The following is a 21,070-nucleotide window of genomic DNA, read 5'->3' on the forward strand; positions in this document are numbered from 1 at the left end:
ACCACGTTCGTTGCCATGAAAGCCACGAAAGGGACATGGCCTAAAAAGGGGGAACCGCCCTCAGAACGTGGCCCACTAAGGAGTAACCGCCCTCGGCGGTTACCTAAAAAACACCTATAAAAGGCCTTAAGAACGAGGGAAAAAGGTACGCTCACATTTTTCCCCGCAATACTATTGTCAAATTACCAACCTTCTTACAAAAACTGACTTGATCGTCGGAGAGTTTTTCCGGAGATCCTGTCTCCGGTTCTGTTTTGCAGGTAACTCTGGCAGAGAATATCAAATCGGATCCGGCAAGTTATCAGATATATATATATATTTGAAATTTTTTGAGTAAATTCGATTTAGCGAAAATTTTCTTATACACATGTAAATGTAAAATCGATCTTCCAACGGAACCATGCGAACTATAAAAACACTTTATTAATTAGTCATTTTTTTTATGTGACCATCCTTTCATTTTCAAGTTTTCCAATGCACTAACTAAAAATCTAGTTTAAACACTTTAAACTCTCATAAATTTAGCAAGGTTCATCCTTTGATTGCGGAAGCTCTAACTTTGAAGGAGGTTCTGTCTTGGTTAATCTTTAAGCAATGTTCAAATGTTTTAATTGAGTCGGATTCTAGGCTTGTGGTGGATGTTTTGTCGAGTGATGAGGAGGTGTTTTCGGAGTCCGAGTTAGTGATTTCACATTGTAGGCTATTGTTTCAACAGATTCATGTTGCTAGTCTTCCTTTCATTTTTAGGCAAACGAACTGTGTCGCTCATGCTTTGGCACGGGGTCACGTAGACCTGTTCATGGGCTGGGCCGGGCCTAACCGGGCTTGTTACATAATTACTTTGTCCAAGCCCAACCAAACCCGCACTATATTTACATCGGACTCGGGCCGGGTTGGGCCAAGCTAAAAGAACTAAGGGAAAATTACACAGAAATTCATATTTAAAAAACTATTTACAACTATGTCAAGTCATAATTTTGGATTATGTCAAACTAGTAAAATCAGTACTTTTAATATATTTTAAGGATTAGAATTTATAAATTAGAAGTCTAGATTATATTTTTTAGGGTTTATGATTTATGAATTGAAGTCTAGATTTTTTAAATTATAGTTTAAAATCATAATATATAGAGAATAATGACATACTAAGAATTAAGTTTGGTAATATGACTTAATTGTAATTTTATATTTAATTATGATATTCATGTATTTAACCCAACTAATATCTAATTCCCAAGCCCAACCCGGCCCGACCCAACTAATATCTTTATATTTTTTTAAAATTAAAATTAAACTAAAAAATTATACTATAAATATAAATAATAAAATACAATGAACTATATTTTGGAGGACTATTTCAATAAAAATCCATTAATGCAATCCTAAATAAAAAAAAGATACTTTTTTTTATAGTAATAAATAAAATAGTAACAAAAAAACATGTACATGTTCACCAATTCTAAAAAATACTATATGGTTTGGAAATTTTTATGTTAAAGACATTTAAATTTTTTATTTTTGGAATATAAAGTTTATTAAACTATAAAAGTTATTAAATTAAAATTATTATTAAAATTTCGGGCCGGGCTGGGCTGGCCCTGGGTTTTGGGACAAATCCCAAGCCCAACCTACTCTATACGCGGGCCTAAGCGGGCTTGGGCCGGGCCGGGCCAATTACAAAATATATACGTCCAAGCCCAGTCTTTGAAGAGCGGGCTTGGACGGGCTGGGCGGGCCAGTGGGCTTTTGAACAGGTCTAGGGTCATGTTTTTATGCTAGCCCACATTCTTTTGTTCTTGCTCTGGATTTTGTTCGGCCTTTGTTGCGGTCTGATTTTTTTGGTTCTGATCCTTAATAAAGCTTTTTCTTTGATTAAAAAAAACACTTTAAACTCTCATAAAAAAAATCTTGCAATTATTACTTTCTAAAAAAAAAAAGTATACCAAGTATTTTGTGCTATTTTAATGTTTTGTTTAAATTTTTTATTATTTTAATCAAATCTTTGGAAGTGGTTCCTATTTTAGATGGAGCATGTGGCAAAAACTTACACGACTCCAACACGATAATTCCAGCCCCTTCTATCCGTCCTTGCCTGTAGCTTTAATATTATTTTCTTGATGATCCCTATACTTTAAAATCAAACATAAAAGGTTTTGAATTTTCTTTTCCTCTTATATGACCTTTTTTTTTTATTTTCTTCTTTGATAATATTCGGGTTGAAAGTTCGAGCTTGCTTTACGAAAGTGCTAACCTCAACTAGCTTTCTTCTCTTCCTTTGCATTCAGCTTTTACTTAAAAAAATTATAATTATTGAGAGAAAACATATTTAATTAACAAGAAATTGAATTCTAATCAAACTAATGATATTATATGATGATTTTTTTTTCAATTAACTAATACTTTTTCTTAAATTTAAACTTTTATTAATTTTTAAAATCTAATCAACCCCAATTATTACAGTACTGGTTCATTTTGCTTTAACTTTTTTTTTTCTTCAGAAATTTGCTTTTGTTCTTTTAATTAACTTTCTGGCACTCATAGTTCCCAAAAAGGATGAAAAATCTCATGTAATCTCAACTTATCTACATTAACAAATATAATAATAACAAATAAAATCTTGTTTCTGGATATTGAAAATCCAAAAGAAATTATTCTAAAATTAGTCATTTAGGCTGCTATAAATTTGTGCCAATTGCATTGTCTATGTACAAGAAATTACACAACTTGAATATCATTAGCAGATTAAAATGGTGAAGCCAACACTGAAATCCCTCTTTTTCATTTTATGCATAGTTATATTATGTTCATCTTCCCTTGCTCAAGGTATTTTTTAGTTTAATTTATTTTTAGAAATTCAATATATATATGTTGTGCAGATTTAGTGAAAGAAAAATAAACCAGAAAGCAAAACACAGATTTACTTGGTTCACAAACCTTATGTTGGCTAGTCCACAGGTAGAAGGAGAATAGCTTTATAACGTTGGTGAACCACGTAAATCTGTGTTTTTGTTTCTCGTTTATTTATTTTTTGCTAAATCCGTATAACAATATATATGTATAATTAACACGTGCATGTTGATTCGCGTAGAAATGAACGAGAAATGGTGCATGAAGCAAGAATCATTTCCCGGAAAATGTGAAGATGAACCTCAGGCATGTGTAAAGGACTTTACTAAAAAAATACTGAGCAAGCAGTAAGCCAAAGGATTGCGTTTGCCAAACTGTGTCCAAAAAAGATATTAGAAACTATTATTTATATTCTCGATTTTGTAAGTGTCAAGTTGTTTGCAACTAAATCCTAAATCGATGATAAGTGATTATAGCAAATTAATAAATTGATAAATATTTTAATTTTTAGAGTATGATTGACATTTTCATGTAGCATTTGTTGTTGCTTGTTATATTTATTCAATTATTTTCATTTCTATATTCATTTCATTTCATATCATTGGCCACCAAATTTCGATTCTTAATAATTTGGCCACTTAACTTTACACTTCTTAACGCAACGCCTCAAAAAACCATTGACTGCCTCAAAATAAAAAAAAATCAAAGAGTTGATGATATTCCAAGGAACATTAATTCTTGAAAATTTTTATTTTGAGATCATTAAGTCGTTGTTTTGTTAAGAGAGATAGTGAATTTTTAGAAAGAGAAAGCTCAAAAAATGTGATTTTGAAAAATAAAAAATGTGGTTTCATGGTAAATGTCGGTATGAACAACTTTAATTCTTTAATATTTTCATTTTGATGTCGTTAACAACCAATTTGAGGAGTTAGTTAAAATTGAGTGGCTACCCATGTTAAAAATTGTAAAGTTCACTGCAATACCATTAAGAATTGACGTTCAGTAGCCACATTATTAAAATATGTTGTCTAATTTACCCTCCAGATTGATACCATAACTGGAATCAAATTGCATAACAGAAATAGCAACAACTAAGCCTCAAGAGAAAGTGATTGAAATTAGGTATTTCAGTATTCTATTATATAAACAAACCAAACCTCATTTGCCTCCAAAATATCACATATAAAGTTTCTTAAATTTTGCCCCAAGATAATTTATCTTTTATAATGAGAGAAAACCGACTAAGGTGGTTTGGCCATGTGAGACGTAGAGCGCTTGATGCGCCGGTTAGGAGAACCGAAGAGTGGCAAAGGGATGTAGTGGTGAGGGGAAGGGGAAGACCTAAGCAAACTTGGAGGAGGGTGATCGATAGTGATATGAGTTTATTGGGAATTGAGGAAAATATGGTAGTGGATAGGACGGAGTGGAGGGAGCGAATCTGTGTCGCTGACACGACTTGATTTTCACGGTTTTATATGATGGTTCATGTTAGTCGACCCCGAATCATTTCGGGACTAAGGCTTTGTTGTTGTTGTTGTTGATAGATTAAGTGTTTAACTTTTCACAACTTTGAAGATTAAGTCGTTTTAATACAATTTAATGCTAAGGTAAAATGTCTGTATTCTAATTTTGGAGGCGAATATCAAAAATTGGCAGCGTTTCTAAAAACAAATGGAATTTTGCATGAATCAAACCTTGTAATTTCGAAGAATGATTGAAATTAAGTATTTCAGTATTCTACTATATAAACAAACCAAACCTAATTTGCCTCCAAAATATCAAATATAAAGTTTCTTATTTTGCCCCAGGATATATCACGTAATTATGCCCTTATAAATTTTAGGGTTTTTAAGGATTGATCCTATGTTAATTTATCTATTTTAGATTAAGTGTTTAAATTTTCACAATTTTAAAGATTAAGTCGTTTTAGTACAATTTGAGGATGTATTGGTTCAGAGTGAAAGAGTTGTATTTCTCTATGATTGAATTGGGATTTACAAGCAGTATTTAAAGAGATTGTACAGATGAGGTAGCTACAAAATAGGAGTTGTTACAACAGATAATAATACTGAGATAAGGAGAATTCAAATTAGATGGACCAAGTCTAGGGCATCTCAATTTGGAACCGTAAGACTATAATAACCTTAACACTGCCCCTCAAATTAACGGTGGAGAAACCGATAATTTGGACCGGAGTAATTGAAATCGAGACTTAGAGAGCGGTTTGGTGAGGATATCTGCAGTTTGGTCGAGAGTGGAAATATATGAAACCCGAAGCTCTTTCCGTGCAACTTTATCTCGAACGAAATGGAAATCAATTTCCAAATGCTTGGATCTGTCATGGAAAATCGGATTGGCAGTCAAGTAAGTAGCATCGAGATTGTCGCACCAAAGTCGTGGAGCATTCATTGGTGTGTAGCCAATTTCAGCCATTAGCATTTTTAACCATAAGACTTCCGAAGCTAGTGAAGCAAGGGCTCGGTACTCCGCTTCAGTAGAAGACCGTGAAACTGTGTGTTGTTTTCGCGAGCGCCAAGAGACAAGATTTGTGCCAACGAAAACTGCAAATCCAGAGGTCGACTTTCTGTCATCAACGTCACCACCCCAGTCGGCGTCAGAGAAGGCCGTAATGTCAAGAGCAGAGCCTTTGGAGAATTGAATGCCAAGAGAAGGTGTAAATTTGAGATAGCGAAGGATGCGTTTGACAGCCTTCCAATGATCAAGAGTTGGACTATGAAGAAACTGACTTACTTTATTTACCGCATAACAAATGTCCGGGCGTGTTATTGTCGCATATTGCAAGCCGCCGACGATTCGACGATATAACCCAGGATCATAGAATGGTTCTCCCACATCTCTACTAAGTTTTGTGCTAGTGCAACTAGGAGTAGAAATACCCTTAGATTCATCCATTTTTGACTTTTGAAGAATATCAGTAATGTACTTCTGTTGACATAAATGAAGATTATTATTTTTCCAAGAAGCTTCCATTCCAAGAAAGTAAGATAATCTGCCGAGGTCACGTATGGCGAAACGCCTTTGTAACTCTTTCACCAATTTGTCAATAGAAGTTGTGCAATTACCGGTAACTAAGATGTTATCCACATAAATTAAACAATAGAGCTGAATACCGTTTAATCGTAAGAACTAAAGTGAAGAGTCAGCCTTTGAGCTTTGAAAACCAAGAGAGGAAAGGGCTTGTGTTAAGCACTGATGCCATATACGTGGTGCTTGTTTGAGGCCGTAAAGACTTTTCTTCAATTTACAGACATGATTCGGATAATCCGGATGCACAAAGCCAGGTGGTTGCTGCATATAAACAACTTCATCCAAAGTACCATGCAAAAAGGCATTACTAACATCAAGTTGTTTAATGGACGAAGAGTATATTACCGCAATGGAGAGAATTAACCGAATGGTTGTGGGTTTGATAACCGGGCTGAATGTTTGATCGTAATCAAACCCGGGTCGTTGATGATAACCCTTTGCAACAAGGCGCGCCTTGTATCGACTAATAGTGCCATCGGGATTAAGTTTGACACGATAGACCCAAAGACTTCCAATAGTATTAGCAGCTTCATGTTCGGGCACTAATTCCCAAGTGCCATTAGTAATAAGAGCGTTGGACTCTTCACGCATAGCATCACGCCATTCGGGACTGTTCATAGCTTGAGTGTAGCAAGAGGGAGTAGGGACAGTAGTTATACTTTGCAGGGCTTTAGGTTTTAATGATCCCGTTTGCTTACGGGTTACCATGGGGTGATTTCGAGTAGGTTGGACCTTTCGAGTAGGCTGGACCTTTTTAGTGGTCTGGGCAGGGGGCTGAGTTGTATTAGGAAGAATTTGTGTAGGAGGAGGTACTGGAGTAGGGTGAAAGGGAATTATGTCCCTAATAGGTGAGGTATTAGTGTTGGGTGAGTAATTTGGTGGGTGTGTTGGAGCAGTAGGCGGTATAGCTACGAATGGTTGTGTAGCAGCTGGAAAAGTGACTGAAACCGGCACATTCGAATGATTGGAGTCGGATTCAAGATGCCACTCACGTTCTAACATTTGATAGGGAAACTCCTGTTCATTGAAAATAACATGGCGTGAGATAACAAGTTTGTTGTTAAGTAAATCATAGCATTTATAACCTTTATGAACCTTGCTATAGCCAAGAAAGATGCATTTACGAGAACGAGGAAGCAATTTATTTGAATTGTAAGGTTTAAGCCAAGGATAGCACAAACAACCAAAAGGGCGAAAGAGGTTATAATCCGGTACGCATCCAAACAATTTTTCATATGGAGTTTTGTAATCAAGAAGTTTAGATGGTAATCGGTTTATGACATATATAGCACAATCAAATGCATAGGTCCAAAATTGATTAGGCAATTTGGCATGAGACAATAGTGAAAGACGTGGTGTGAACAAATCCAATTTCACCTTGGTGTTTTAGATCTTGATTTTATCTTCCTTTAGATCTTGGACATCTTCTAAATCTATCAAATTCCTGGTCTGGTTGGTTTTCTCCCACCAACATCTCACTATGTTTTTATTGACTTTTTACTACTCAACTGACTAATACATTCTTCAGTCTAATATCTAGCCGGTAAAGAGAAACTTCTGCCTCTCTTATCCTTGAGAATAGAGACAATATATTTATGCCTCTTGTGAACAAGTCTTTTAGTACCGATAAATGGTACGCAACTATATCAATTTGAAACAATTTTTCAATTTAAAAACCACATGTTAGATTGGAGAATAAGAGGAATATTAGAAATACTTTCAATGAGCATATTTTCTAATATTAGAAATACTTTTAATGAGTGTATTCTTAATCATTATACATGGTTTTTAATAATGGTAAAGATCCACTCATTATAAGTTAATAATGCGCGGAACTATTTACTCATTAATACTTTTAGTAAGAAGGGTTTTCTCAAGGTAAAATTTCCTCTCACTAAAAACTTTTAATGAGTGGAATCACACTTTTAGTGGTGGCTTTTCCTATCATTAAATCTCATTTTTCTTGTAGTGAAGTCCATTGAACTTAATTACAGATGTAGATTGCGAATCAAGAAAAACAGGAACAGATGCTAAAAAGAATATATAAATATACTTATCCATTAAAAATGCTTTGAGTAATAAATTTAATTTAAATAATATAGATTCATAATTCTATAGCATCATTAAATGCACATTGAAAACAATAATATACAACAATGAACCAAACTATAATTGATGCTTAATTTAATTACAATACATAATTTGTAATTAGCACACTCCAACTAGACATATTATCTTTGGATAGTTTGGTGCAAGCTATGGTTACTTTGTGTTTAACAGAGTGTAGAATTCATCCAATGGTGAAAACACACCAAGTAATGGTACTTTGTCCACAATGTAAGAGTTATTTTGTTAAAAATAAAGTAACCATAGCATTTACCTCTTTGGATATACTGAACATGTCTAATCAAATGTATATTAATTAACCATGTAATGTGCATAAATTATAAAATAACTAATCAACCTTTAAGCGATCCATAATATTTTATAACATTTTGATACATCGATCATCTCAGTTGTAAGCATCTACATATGAGTAATTGAAATTATTTTAACCTGATATTTATGAAACCTTTTTAATTTGGCCACTTTGATGACTAGAAAATTGAGCTTAATATATAAATATCAATTAAAATAATATTATACAATTAAATATGTATTAGACTTTCACTTTGGTAATTACTAAAGATACAAGAAAAATTTTGACCAATAAAAGAACCCGAAGTTTACACTTCATAATCCTTTTTCCAATAAATATTATGATGGCTGTTGACAGAATAAGAACCCATAATATATATAATAAACTGTTAAAGAGTTCAATAAATAACCCATCTAATATTAGATAAATATTATAATGGCTCTGATATCACATGATAAAATATCTTAGATTTTATTATAATATTAGATAAGCACTAATTACATAGATATTGGAATAAGATGATTTTTACAAACAAGTATGACAATCAAGAGAAGTATCTTGATCCATGATGATAACAATAGAGTTTTTCGGGAATCACTGACAATTGTGTTTCTCTCGCTTAACCCTTTAGAATTTACAGATTTTCTAGATGGAGAGAAAATGACTTTTAGATAGATTAGAGAGAGAACCAATTCTGATTTTTGTTCTTTAAATATAACTTCTATTAAGGTATCTCTTCATCCATAAGACACTTTTTAATTAATGAACCAATAGGATTCAACGTACCTTTTAATAAATCGACCAATAGGATTTATCCTTTTATTTTATTAACCCATATAAGTATATAATATACTAGGACCATATATTAACTTGATGTAAACAATGGAAAACCCAACATTAATATAGATATCAAATTTGAACTTTTCATTTCCATCAATCTCTCATCTAAATCCAAAACTATCTTGATGACTCCCCTAGACAAAATCTGAATAGCACATCACAATCCCTACTAGGAAAAGACAAGCCCGACCAAACCTGGTGGTATCAGACTCCACAACTGAGCCTACAAATTGACATACTTATCTAGCGAACACGATTGAATAAACAACCATACATACAAAATTGAATTTGGACATCATCACCAAATTAGAAAAAAGTGTTAGGAATAATTGAAATTACAATGAACGAAAAATAAGCAAACACATAAGAATTGTTTACCTAGTTCGCCACTCAGTATGAATGACTACGTCTGGGGGCACTACCAAACCAGGATATTTACTATAATGAATGAGATACAGATTACAAAGAAAGAGGTTACATTTATACCCCAGACAGCTTTATCACAGATCCATTCGGAGATTTGATCGAAACATCTCCCTTCCCTACAATCTCCAAAGGCTCATCATCAGCAAGATAAACCTTTCCGAATTTCCCTGGGGTATAGTTTTCCATCAAATCTGCACTACTACATGAATGAAACGAAGCTCCTGAGTCTAATACCCAAGACTCCAGAGGACTTCTTACACTCAATACCAGGGCTTCTGCTGCTGTGTCTGCAGTTGAATTACTCAAAATCAACGCATCACCAAAATCCTCGATGCCTGAATTCACTGACTTCTCCTTCTGCGGTGCCTTGCATTCACTCTTGTAATGACCATTCTCATTACAATTCCAGCACTTGATATGGCTCTTGTCCTTCACAGGTTTCCCTCTCCCTTTGGACTTAGACCTGCCACGATTCTGCTTTGATCTGCGATCTGACCTGCCCCGATTCTCTGCATTCAAGGCTGATCCAGATGTGGAACCTAACTCTTTCTTGCGAATCTCCTCGCTTATAATCAAGTCTCTGACATCATCAAACCTAAGTTTTTCTTTCCCTGCTGAAGCACTTAGGGCAGTAACCGTGCCACTCCAACTTTCTGGTAAAGAAGATAATAGAATTAGGGCTAATACCTCTTCGTCGAAATCAATATCCACAGAACTTAATTGAGTGATCGTCATATTAAAATCATTCAGATGCGTCGCCACTGCTATATTCTCCGTCATCTGTAGATTAAACAGTCGTCGCATCAGATGAACTTTATTGGCCGCGGAGGGCTTCTCGTATAACGAACTCAAAATCTCCAACATCTCCTTCGTGGTCTTTGCCTTCACCGTGTGATGCGCCACGTTTCTGGACAGCGACAGGCGAATCGTGCTCATTGCTTTTCTGTCCAACAGCTTCCACTCTTCATCGTACATATCCTCCGGCTGCTCACCCAGAGGCTGGTACAGATCTTTACCGTACAAGTAATCCTCGATCTGCATCTTCCAGAAATCGAAATCCAAACCATCGAATTTCTCCACAGGGGTTTTTCCATCTCCCATCGTAATTACCCTCGCTCTTATACATACAAAATTGAATTTGGACATCATCAGCAAATTAGAAAAAAATGTTAGGAATAATTGAAATTACGATGAACGAGATACAGATTACAGGGAAAGAGGTTACATTCATACTGAGTTGGATCGCTGCAGTTGGGCCCATCGCTTCAGTTGGGCCTATATATTTTAGTCTCCATAAGCCCAACAAAAAGAGAGTCTAATCCTAATGTATTAAGTACTCTTTCCTTTCCTAAATTTTTCTCTCAAATCAAACCTATGAATCTGCAACAAGAAAATAACCTTGATATCTATTGATTTTGTGCACTCACAAATTAATTGTAAATAAAAACTACTCTCTGTGGTTTAGAATAAACATGACTATGTGCATAAACCCTAAGTAAAACATTTTAACACTGTTGGATTTTTTCAAAACCAATCCATGATGATCATCGCCCATATTTCTCATATGTGGAATCTGAAAGTCAAGCCCACAAATAGAGGATTCTTAAATCTTCGGCCTTAAGAGATCATCTATGGTGAGTTTCGTATAATTGGATTGAAAATTATTATATGTTTTATCATCGGAAAGATAAAATTCTCAAATTCTACCAATCCATTGGCAGATCGAAGAATTGAAAACCCTAATTGAAAAAACAATTATACTGATCCTCGATTTAAGAACGTAAGAATTAAAAAAAAAATCTATTAAAATTGAGATATCATGGGTAAATCAGAAACAAAAAAAAAAAAATAGAAGAAATCCAATCCTAATGTATTAAATACTCTTTCCTTCCTAAAAGCTTTCTCACAATCAAACCTATGAATTTGCACTACAAAAAAAAGGGTCTATTACGACACTTATTTAACGACACATTTTGATATGTGTCTCCATATTTTAAAATTTAACCACGCTTTTATATTTGTGTCGAATTTTATTATTACTTAACGACACTTTTTATTATATGTTGGCATTTTAAAAAACGTAACGCTTTTAAAAAAAGCATCAGTATTTTAAAGGCGGTTTAGAATTTACGTCGTGAAAAAGTGTCTCTGTATTTTTTATTTAAATATATTTTTATTTTTAAATCTTATATTTAAAATTTAACTACGTTTTTTAATTTGGGTCGCCTTTTACAATCATTTAGTAATACTTTTAATTTTTGTGATAGCATTTTTACAAATTTATCTACAGATTTATAAAAAAAAAAAGCGTCCCTATTTTTTAAAAGGAAAAGACCGGTTAAATTTCTTATAAAAAAACGGTTAAATTTATGTTTACTTTACTGAATATAAAGTATAAATTGGAAAAAAAAAACTGATATTACTTTGCCAAATGCAAAGGCCGCAAATGAATCGTGATTCCCTCTTACACAAAATTTTACTTAGTTAACTTTTTCCTCCTATTCCTCTCCTGTCTCTCCCCCTCAACAGGTCTCTCTCCACCATCACCGGCATCTATTCCACCATTAGCGATATTATTGCTCCTTCTCACCTCCTACATTTTTCTTCCTGTAAATATATTTTGTTTCTGCCTTTTATTCTTCTCTCTGGTCACATATGAACTATATGTTGTGAATCGTGATACGAAGAGACGACACCACCAACAGTTCTCCCTGATACCCAACCATGAGTTCTTTCTTTCAATTTGAGGTGAGTTAATTTAATTAATTGTGTGAATTAGGTATTTCTAAATTGGGCATTTCTAAATTAGGGATTTCTAAATTATCAATTTGTTTTTCACCATTGAATAATAACCTATCTAGGCATTATTTCATAATTTTGAATTTCCTTGTAATTTCCTGGTTTAGATCCCTATTTCGTATCATTCTCTCCCCCACCCCTCTTCTTCCTCCTCCTGTCGACTTCTCTTCTACCATGCTCTTCAAAAACCTCCTAATCTGTAATTATGATTTATTCTTGTGCATTTTACAACTATGTAGATAAAACGACAAAGGCCAAGAAGTAAGAATCAGAGATACAGAATCAGAGTTTATGCTTAATTTGAACTTCTATGCTTTTGATCCTTAATACACGGGTTTGTTTCTAATTTTTTAAATGCTTTTAAGTCATCTTGGTATACATTATCAGCAAAATCCTTGACCCAAACCCAGTTACCAGAATAACAATGGAAGGCTAAGCTAAGAAAACTTTTACTTTGATCACTCCTTTATCAGTGCTTTACAACAATTACTTAAAGGATTTTTCTGTTTCCATGGTATAGTCATTTGATTCGATGCGGAAAGGGTTTCAGGATCACCTCCTCTTATCAATGAGTTTCAATCGATTGGGATGTCTTCATGTCGAGATATGTCTGGTTTTTTTTGAGAAAGAGGTAACCTGCTTAATCTATTGGATTATGATCAATGAAGATGATATGTGCAAAAAGTTGTTCACTGCTATACCGTTTGCTCTTTGCTGATATTTGAACAGTGGCAGGAAGAAGGAAGCCAGCTATAGATTAAATTCCACATTTCAAATTCACCTCATGAAGCATATATAAATGGGTAAGTTGTATATCAAATATCACAACCTGAATGCATTTATTAATTAAGTAGTGGTTGCAATTGAAGAAGAATATGAGATAATCTTTCTTCCTTTGTGTATTTCATTGAACTCTTATGCTACATATAACAATTCACCAAAAATGCATCCACTTCTCTGCATAATTAATTAATATTTCATCACACTACACATGGTTATGTAATGAAAACAAGAATAGATGAATATGTTTGTATTGTAGCAATTAGATCCATAAAAGAGTTTGTATGCAACATAACACTTGTTCTGGTGTACGTAATTAATGCATAAAGATATAACAATTTTGTTTCTATGACTATGAATTAAGGTAGTATCTTCTTTTATGCAACATACCACTTTTCTAAAGGTGTATCTTAAACTATAATGGGTGTGAGTTTAAGATATTTGTGTTAGATTGGAAATGCATAGTTATAATGGTTATTTAATTGGGTTTGAAATGCATTATGTGTTTTTGGACATTATTTGGAGGTTAATAGTTTGTTTTGAATAACAATACCTTGAATATCTTGCTTTCCTATTTTCTGTTTAAATGGTTTGTCTTCAGCTCATGGATGATATTGTTATTTGTCGTCAGCTCATGGTTAATATCTTGCTTTCCTTTCTTTCCCCTCTCTTCGCACTCGTTCTAGGTCTAGCCCTGTGTCTCCTTTCTTTCCTCTCTCTCTGTTCTATGTCCAAAGCAGGCCTGCTATATGGAGTTTAACAACGGTGAATTTAAATCCCAATTACAGATCGAGGTCACAATCACTCTAGGTCGCTACGGCAGGTACTCTTTTCATCTGTACCTCCTTTTTATATTTCAAGAAATGCAGAAATTTTATCGACATTACTATCAAAACAGGCCGGCGGTATGGAGTTTAACAACACTAGAAAATGTTTGGTGCTTTTATAAGAATGATGAATGTTTGTGCTTTTATAAGAAAATGTTTGGGGCTTTTATAAGAATGATGAACGTTTGGAGTTTAACTTCATTATGCATTGACTCTGTTTTTAATTTTGCAGTTGATTTGATTATCCATTTATTCTGCTTTTAATTACTCTTAATCCTTCTAGAGGATTACTTCTCTTGGTTGCCTGCCTCTATGTCTGATTATATGATATCCAGTTCTATGCCTTGAACAATAACATATAGTTATCAATAAAACGTTTACAAATGTGATTTTCCTATTCTGAATCCAAACTACGGAAAAGGTCAAGTTGAACAACTTGCTGGCCTTAACACTTACATCTCTGGCTCTTCTAATTCCAAGCTTGCCATTATCTTAACTTCTGATGTCTTTGGTAATAAATCAGTCTAACCTTCTTTATTTTCTAATTTACAACTACTACTTCTTAATCTCATTTTAAATATTTTTGCAGATCACCACAGTTAAGGTATGTTTATATGCACATTTAGTCATGGATATTCTACTCGAGCTTGTTTGTTCATGAACTTAAACGAGTCTAGTTATGTTGCACAGAAACTTCTCTTGAACAGAACTTCCATGTTTCGTGTCCGTTTCGGTTTCTTTTCTATTTTCATTTTCGTTTTTTAGCTGTACTTTTTTTATAAAAATAATATTTTCGGATATCGGTTTCCGTTTTTATGTCCGTGTTACATAGATTAAATTCTCAAGCTCAATGTATCAAATTGAAATAGTACGAGTTTAAGTGTAATTTGCCCCAATTGCATGTGTTTTTTTATGCAAAGGAAGCTAGCAGACAGAGTTGCAGCAGCTGGATACTTAGTTGTTGTTCCCGATTTCATGTACAATGATCCTGTTAATCTGAGCAATCCTGAATTTGATGTAGATATCTGGTTGCAAAATCATGACACTGTGAGTGAGTTCATGACACAGTAATATATAAAATTAATGTGCTTATATATATATATATATATATATATATATATATAATGAATTCATTTGGTTTCAAACTAAAGGCTGTGAAGATTGCAAACTTGTGACTGGGGCACTTAAAAGCAATGGCATCTCTGCAATAGGGGATGTAGGCTTTTGATGGGGTGGTAAGTTCTGATACTTTATAGTAGTAGCCACAATTTCTTACACGATAGTATAATTTATACAAACAATTCAATTGATATAGTATAATTACCAATTTGTAATTTATGATAATTTATACAGATAATCCTGCGTTTTTGGGAAAGGATTTGATAGAGGAAAGGATTTGATAGAGCAAAGGAGCAAGCTAAGAGAGATGCATTTGTCAAGAAATGGAAAGCTGATTTGGAGGATGCAGGGATTTGACTCCTCTGCTTTTAGGTATATCTATGTTTGAAAATTATGCACTGTCAAGTTCTTATTTCTGGTTAATGAAATCCTATATAATTATGATACAGATGTTGACTTCAAGAGGAAAATTGTATGGTTGCTCCTGCTGTGATTGCGGTTGCACTGTTCTGAAAGGTATTTGATTAGTGAAATTCGTAAAATATTGCTTAGTTTGTCATTTGGTTGGAAGATAATTCATCAATGATGATTGAATTGAGTAATCTCTCTCTGATATTCAAGCGGTATCCATCCGTTCCCATAATCTGATTTAATCTGGGTGTAATCTCAACTCGGTTTTCTTCAAATCATTGAGGTGTTTGGTTCTAACTCAGTTAAGCAATTTTCAATTTTAAAGCTCTGTTGTTTTCAATTTGGCTCTAATCTCCTCTGTTTTATCTTCACAATTTGGCTATTTCCTTTCTTCTCCAATATGCATCTTTATGAATTACTGGTCTAATCTCCAGTTAATTACTTTTGCATCGTCGGTCGGTAATCAGATGGCACGAGGCTGCAGAGGGTTGTAAGTACTACCTTTATTTGGATCATCAGCTGCCCTTATATAGAGTAAACATTTGAGAAGTCATGGTTAGATACTAGTGAAATAGCTATATAAGGAAGGGAAGCAATGACTCTTGCAATTCAGTTAAGCAAAGAAGGTGATAGTCACATGTTATTTTGTATTCTTGTATTCTGTAATGAGCTACATAATAGATATTAATTAAGTTATCTTTGTAATTATTGATATACTTTTGGATTTGTAATTATTAATAATATTCCAGTTTTGGTTTATACTTATTATAGAGCTTCATTCAATTCTTTTTTATTATTATATATAAATAATTTACCACTGTCAGAAAATTTCGTAGAAAATTGTCAGAAACGAGTCATTTGCGTTGTGAGCTTGTGGTTGTTTCAAGACGTTATTTATGAAAATGTCGTCATACGTAAGACCTAGTAATATGCAAAGCGTTGCAATTTACAGACGATTTTTAGCTGTAAAATGTTGTACGTTTTTTTAACTAAACGTCATCAATTTGGAGACGCTATTAAATTAAAGTGTTGTGGTATTCAAGACACTATCAATATTTTCTAAAGTGAAATAACGACATAACAAATATTATGTGTCGTTCACTTTGCGACGCTGTATTAAAATGTATTGGCAATTATTGAAATTAAAAATAAATAATATATAAAAAATTACGACACTAAAAATTTAAGCATTGGAAACATGACGACGTTTGTATGCATTATGTCGTCGGATTAAATTTACCTACACAATGGTTTATGCGTCGCTAAAATTAACGACACGCGATTTAATGACGCTTGTGACGACGCTTTCAAAAGCGTGGGTAAGCATTTAGGGACACCGAAAAGCGTCGTTAAACCTTAAATTTTAGCGTCGTCTCTGTAGTGTTGGTTTGTTTATTAATTTTGTGTGAATCTGCAAGAACAAAATAACCTAGTAGATTTATAAAAGAGACAATACAGTGTAATGATATATATAGGAGGTTCAAAGTTTATTTGTTTGTAAATCGGTCAAAGATTGGTTATCACATTTAATGTCATATGAGTTACAATGAACAGGTACAATAAATGAATAATTATATGTTTTAATATTATATGTTTTTTGAAAAAGAGTAATTATATCTTAATTCACTAGGTAAATAATTCAAATTACAAAGTTAGTGGTAACGATATTTTAGAAATATAATTAGCTAATTTGAAAACTTAGCAATTAGAAAATTACTTACTTTATTAGGATATTTTTTTCTCAATATATGATTTACACTCTAAACTAGTTTAAAAAACTTAATTGACCTTTTAAATTTTCAAAGTGTTTCGATAAAGTTGTTTAAAATTTTCCGATAGCCTTCTCAACTTGCTTAAAATATGATCAATTAAATACTGGTTGCAAAGACATAAGACGCATGTATAATGTGTGTTGCACGTGCCTTGAATTGTTATTATTTTTCTAAAACGCGTGCAACATACTTTCTACGTGCAACTAATTACTTATTTGCAACTTACTTCTACTTAGCTTTTTTTTAGGCAACCATTTTTTCATGCTATTGTTTGTGTCTATCGCGACCGAACTTTCTCACTCCTTTCATACATTACAGTCAACCAACTTTCTCAAACACCATTTCTACATTCACTTCCATTACCTCTTCAGCGGTATTTTTCGGTGACCAAGGAATTCTCAAACCCATCTATTCCTTCTTTGATTTGTCACTCTCATGTTGTTTTGGTCTGGGCAAATTTAGAAAAATAAAAGAGATCAGGATCTCTTTTATTTTTTTTAATTTGCCTAGACCAAAACCAGGTCGTGTAAGCCTAGGCAAATTTAAAAAATTATAAGTGATTGAGATCGGAGATCAGAGATCGATCCCAATCCCTTTTCCTTCCTAGCTCTCTTTTATTTTGAGAGCTGTATACCTCCCCCTCATTTCTTTCAATTTTACTTCTCTCCCTCCTCTCCTCCTTCAATTTCCGGCCGGCCACATGTTGGGCTAAAATTAGGGATCCCTATTCGGAAATCCTGAGTCCGCCACTATTGATAGCTGGTCATTTCTGATATGGTTTCCAGGGAAGTACTATCCATACAGATATTCAGTTCTACTAGAGAAGAAGTAAGCAGATGAAGAAGGAAAATGAACAACTTGTTGTTGCTTAAAAGAATTGGGTTCGAGAGACACTGATAAAATATGTCCTTGGTAACTGCACATTGTGTATTATAAACGGAGATTGACATGAAACTCAGCACCCGGACAAAGTTTTAAGTACAACTAGAGAAGAAGTAAGCAGATGAAAAAGGAGTAGGAAAAACTTGGTTCTCAGAAAAATTGGGTTTCAGAGACACAAGTGAAAGTCTGTCCCGGCGGTGTCCTTTCATAATACATAATATGTTGTTTGGCCAGGACAAGCTTCACCGGTGTATTTGGAACCTAATTCTTTAGAGCATAAAGCTGTTGATTTTCATTCTTCATCTTCTTACTTCTTATGTGGTAGAACCTTGCCTGCTAGTCTCCTTTCATAATACACAGTATATGGTTTGGCCAAGACTTGCTTCATCAGTATCTTTGGAACCCAATCATTTTGAGCATCAAGTTGTTCTTTTTCCTTTTTTTATCTGCTCTCTTCTTCTCTAGTATAACTTAATATATGTCTTGGCTGCTACTTCCTTAAAAACCAAGAAACTGTATCAGTAGCTACTATCAGTATACTTTCTTTAAGAATATTAAAAAAGTAATAATAATAAGTAATAGCTACAAGTGTAATTTGGTTTCTAGACATCCCGAGGCACCTAATCGTTCATATTTGGTAACATTAAGCCCCTCATGAAAAAACAAAAGCTTAATATTCAGGGCTTTCTCTAAAAGTGCAATTCAAGTAACACGCGACTTTGTTTCACTATTATTAGAGTTTTATGATTCAGGATTCGAACCCATTGAGCTATAATTCGAGCCAAATCTATAAGGTCAATCTAAATTATCACATAATCTTACGATTCACAATTGGAATGGTATGATTCAGGTTGATTGATGAAGTGGAGCGGGCCTTGAACTATTTGGAGAAAGCGGACCCGAAACTGAGATTTTGAAGATAAAACGGGTTGTTGGAATTTAGCGATTTCGGACCCTAATTTTGTTGGATTCGGCCCATTGAATCAAACCCATTGGTTCACTAACCAATGGCGGACGTGTTTTTTATCCATCCGAGGTCGTTTAGGACCTCAAATCGGCCTTTTTGTGTTTTATCGCACTTTTCCTGTTTTGGTTGTTTTCCTTTTAGGTTTCGGATTAGGTTTTATGTGTCAGCCTATATAAAGGCTCGACCCCCACCTTATGTAAGGCAGTTATCAATTAATAAAAATTTCAGAGTTTAATCTCTTTCTTCCAATTTTCGTTAGTCGTGCGCGATTCAACGATAGTTGACGGTTTTAAGCTTTGTTCGTGCGCGGACATTCGTTTAGAACGAAAGTCTGTTTATTCCGCTGCATCATTGATTCAACTGTATTTTGAGTAGGATCTATAGGTCGGCCAATCTACCTTATCCCAAATTTCATACTGTTATTTAGGAAAATTGTAACTCTAATCAAGGAATGAGATAAATTGGTGGAAAAAGAACCAGTAACAAATTTAAAGAATAAAAAACAAGATTAATATAATTAATTAACAAATCAAAACATGTGCACATGATTTTTCAATTTCAATACACAAGTTCCATCCTATCCCAGCTCATTTAGTGAACGTGTGCACTTTGTGGTCGGCCAATCTACCTTATCCCAAATTTCATACTGTTATTTAGGAAAATTGTAACTCTAATCAAGGAATGAGATAAATTGGTGGAAAAAGAACCAGTAACAAATTTAAAGAATAAAAAACAAGATTAATATAATTAATTAACAAATCAAAACATGTGCACATGATTTTTCAATTTCAATACACAAGTTCCATCCTATCCCAGCTCATTTAATATACTCCTCTTTTAGTGTAGCAAAGGTTAAACTAATCCATAGTTTAGACCGTGCAAAGCTAGACTTTGGTTTGTATTCACCTTGTGTGCTCAAGTACTATTATATTGACGTTCTTATTTTCTTTCATCTTTATCTTCTTCCATATCTAAGATTTCAATTCTAGTATATTTGAGCATGAGTTCCCGAATTCTATTTCTATGAGGCTTACATGTTTTAGCTCAATCATGAGCTAAATCCACATGGGATAGGATGAAGGTGAATTTAGCCTAATCAAATATGAATCTTTAATGAGTTTTAATATTGTGTTGTAAGAAGTTAGCAAAAGAATTAAGTGAAAACCATTGCTTGTACAATTTACCTTATTTTCAGTCATCCCCTATCGATCTCATCAATTTCTCTCAACCCTAACTTACTATTTTCTTTCAAAATACAAGGAGATATATATTTATATTATTAACCAAATCTCAATAATGTAAACATTACTTACCCTTGCTACATAAAAAACAATGAAAGCCTAATCAAAAGTACGTAGTATATGCATGCTTGTATTAATATCAATTTCAGATACCTAATGTAAAATTGAAAAATAATTATCTAATAAATTACTGTAATATTTTTTAAGAACACCTTAAACAAAACATAGTTGTCAAATACAGATTTAAGAATTATGACGTATTCATCGAATCTTAAGATTGGACATCTTCTAAGTCTATGAAATTCCTAGTTTGGTTGGTTTGCCCCCACCAACATCTCACTATGTTTCTATTGACTTTTTATTTCTCAACTCACACTACATTATTCAGTTTAATATCTACCCGGAGAAGAGAAACTTCTGCCTTTTGTTTCCCTGAGAAGTTTCTCTATTCTCAGGGATACAAAAGGCAGAAGTTTCTCTTCTCCGAGTAGATATTAGACTGAAGAATGTAGTGTGCGTTGAGAAGTAAAAAGTCAATAGAAACATAGTGAGATGTTGGTGGGAGCAAACCAACTAGACCAGGATTTTACTATACTTAGAAGATGTTCAAGATCTAAAGGAAGATGGAAATAGTGCAACTAATTCAATCATTTTGAGGATTCAATCTGATAGTAGATGGAAGTCCATGTAAT

The 21,070-nt window shown here is 33.6% G+C and overlaps 1 protein-coding gene across 10 annotated transcripts; it reads left to right on the top strand.

The window, feature by feature from the left end:
* Positions 1-12,027: 12,027 nt before the first annotated feature.
* Positions 12,028-16,299, top strand: LOC136208432 (endo-1,3;1,4-beta-D-glucanase-like). 10 transcript variants are annotated; one of them, XR_010677137.1, is made up of 10 exons: positions 12,028-12,328; positions 12,619-12,713; positions 12,900-13,010; positions 13,109-13,182; positions 13,948-13,982; positions 14,907-15,033; positions 15,138-15,221; positions 15,340-15,477; positions 15,555-15,621; positions 15,951-16,299. XR_010677137.1 is itself a non-coding variant. In XM_065999295.1 (10 exons), the coding sequence occupies exons 4-7, from the start codon at positions 13,909-13,911 to the stop codon at positions 15,212-15,214; spliced, it is 297 nt and encodes a 98-aa protein (XP_065855367.1). In that variant the 5' UTR covers positions 12,028-12,328; positions 12,619-12,713; positions 12,900-13,010; positions 13,109-13,908; the 3' UTR covers positions 15,215-15,221; positions 15,340-15,477; positions 15,555-15,621; positions 15,951-16,299. The 10 variants fall into 10 exon arrangements, 2 of the variants coding, with proteins under 2 accessions (XP_065855367.1, XP_065855368.1); XM_065999295.1 differs by adding an exon at positions 14,576-14,590 and having other exon boundaries at positions 13,109-13,982; positions 14,907-15,037; XM_065999296.1 differs by having other exon boundaries at positions 14,911-15,037.
* Positions 16,300-21,070: the final 4,771 nt, after the last annotated feature.

This window comes from Euphorbia lathyris, chromosome 10 (assembly GCF_963576675.1).
Source record: "Euphorbia lathyris chromosome 10, ddEupLath1.1, whole genome shotgun sequence".
Lineage (NCBI taxonomy): Eukaryota > Viridiplantae > Streptophyta > Magnoliopsida > Malpighiales > Euphorbiaceae > Euphorbia > Euphorbia lathyris.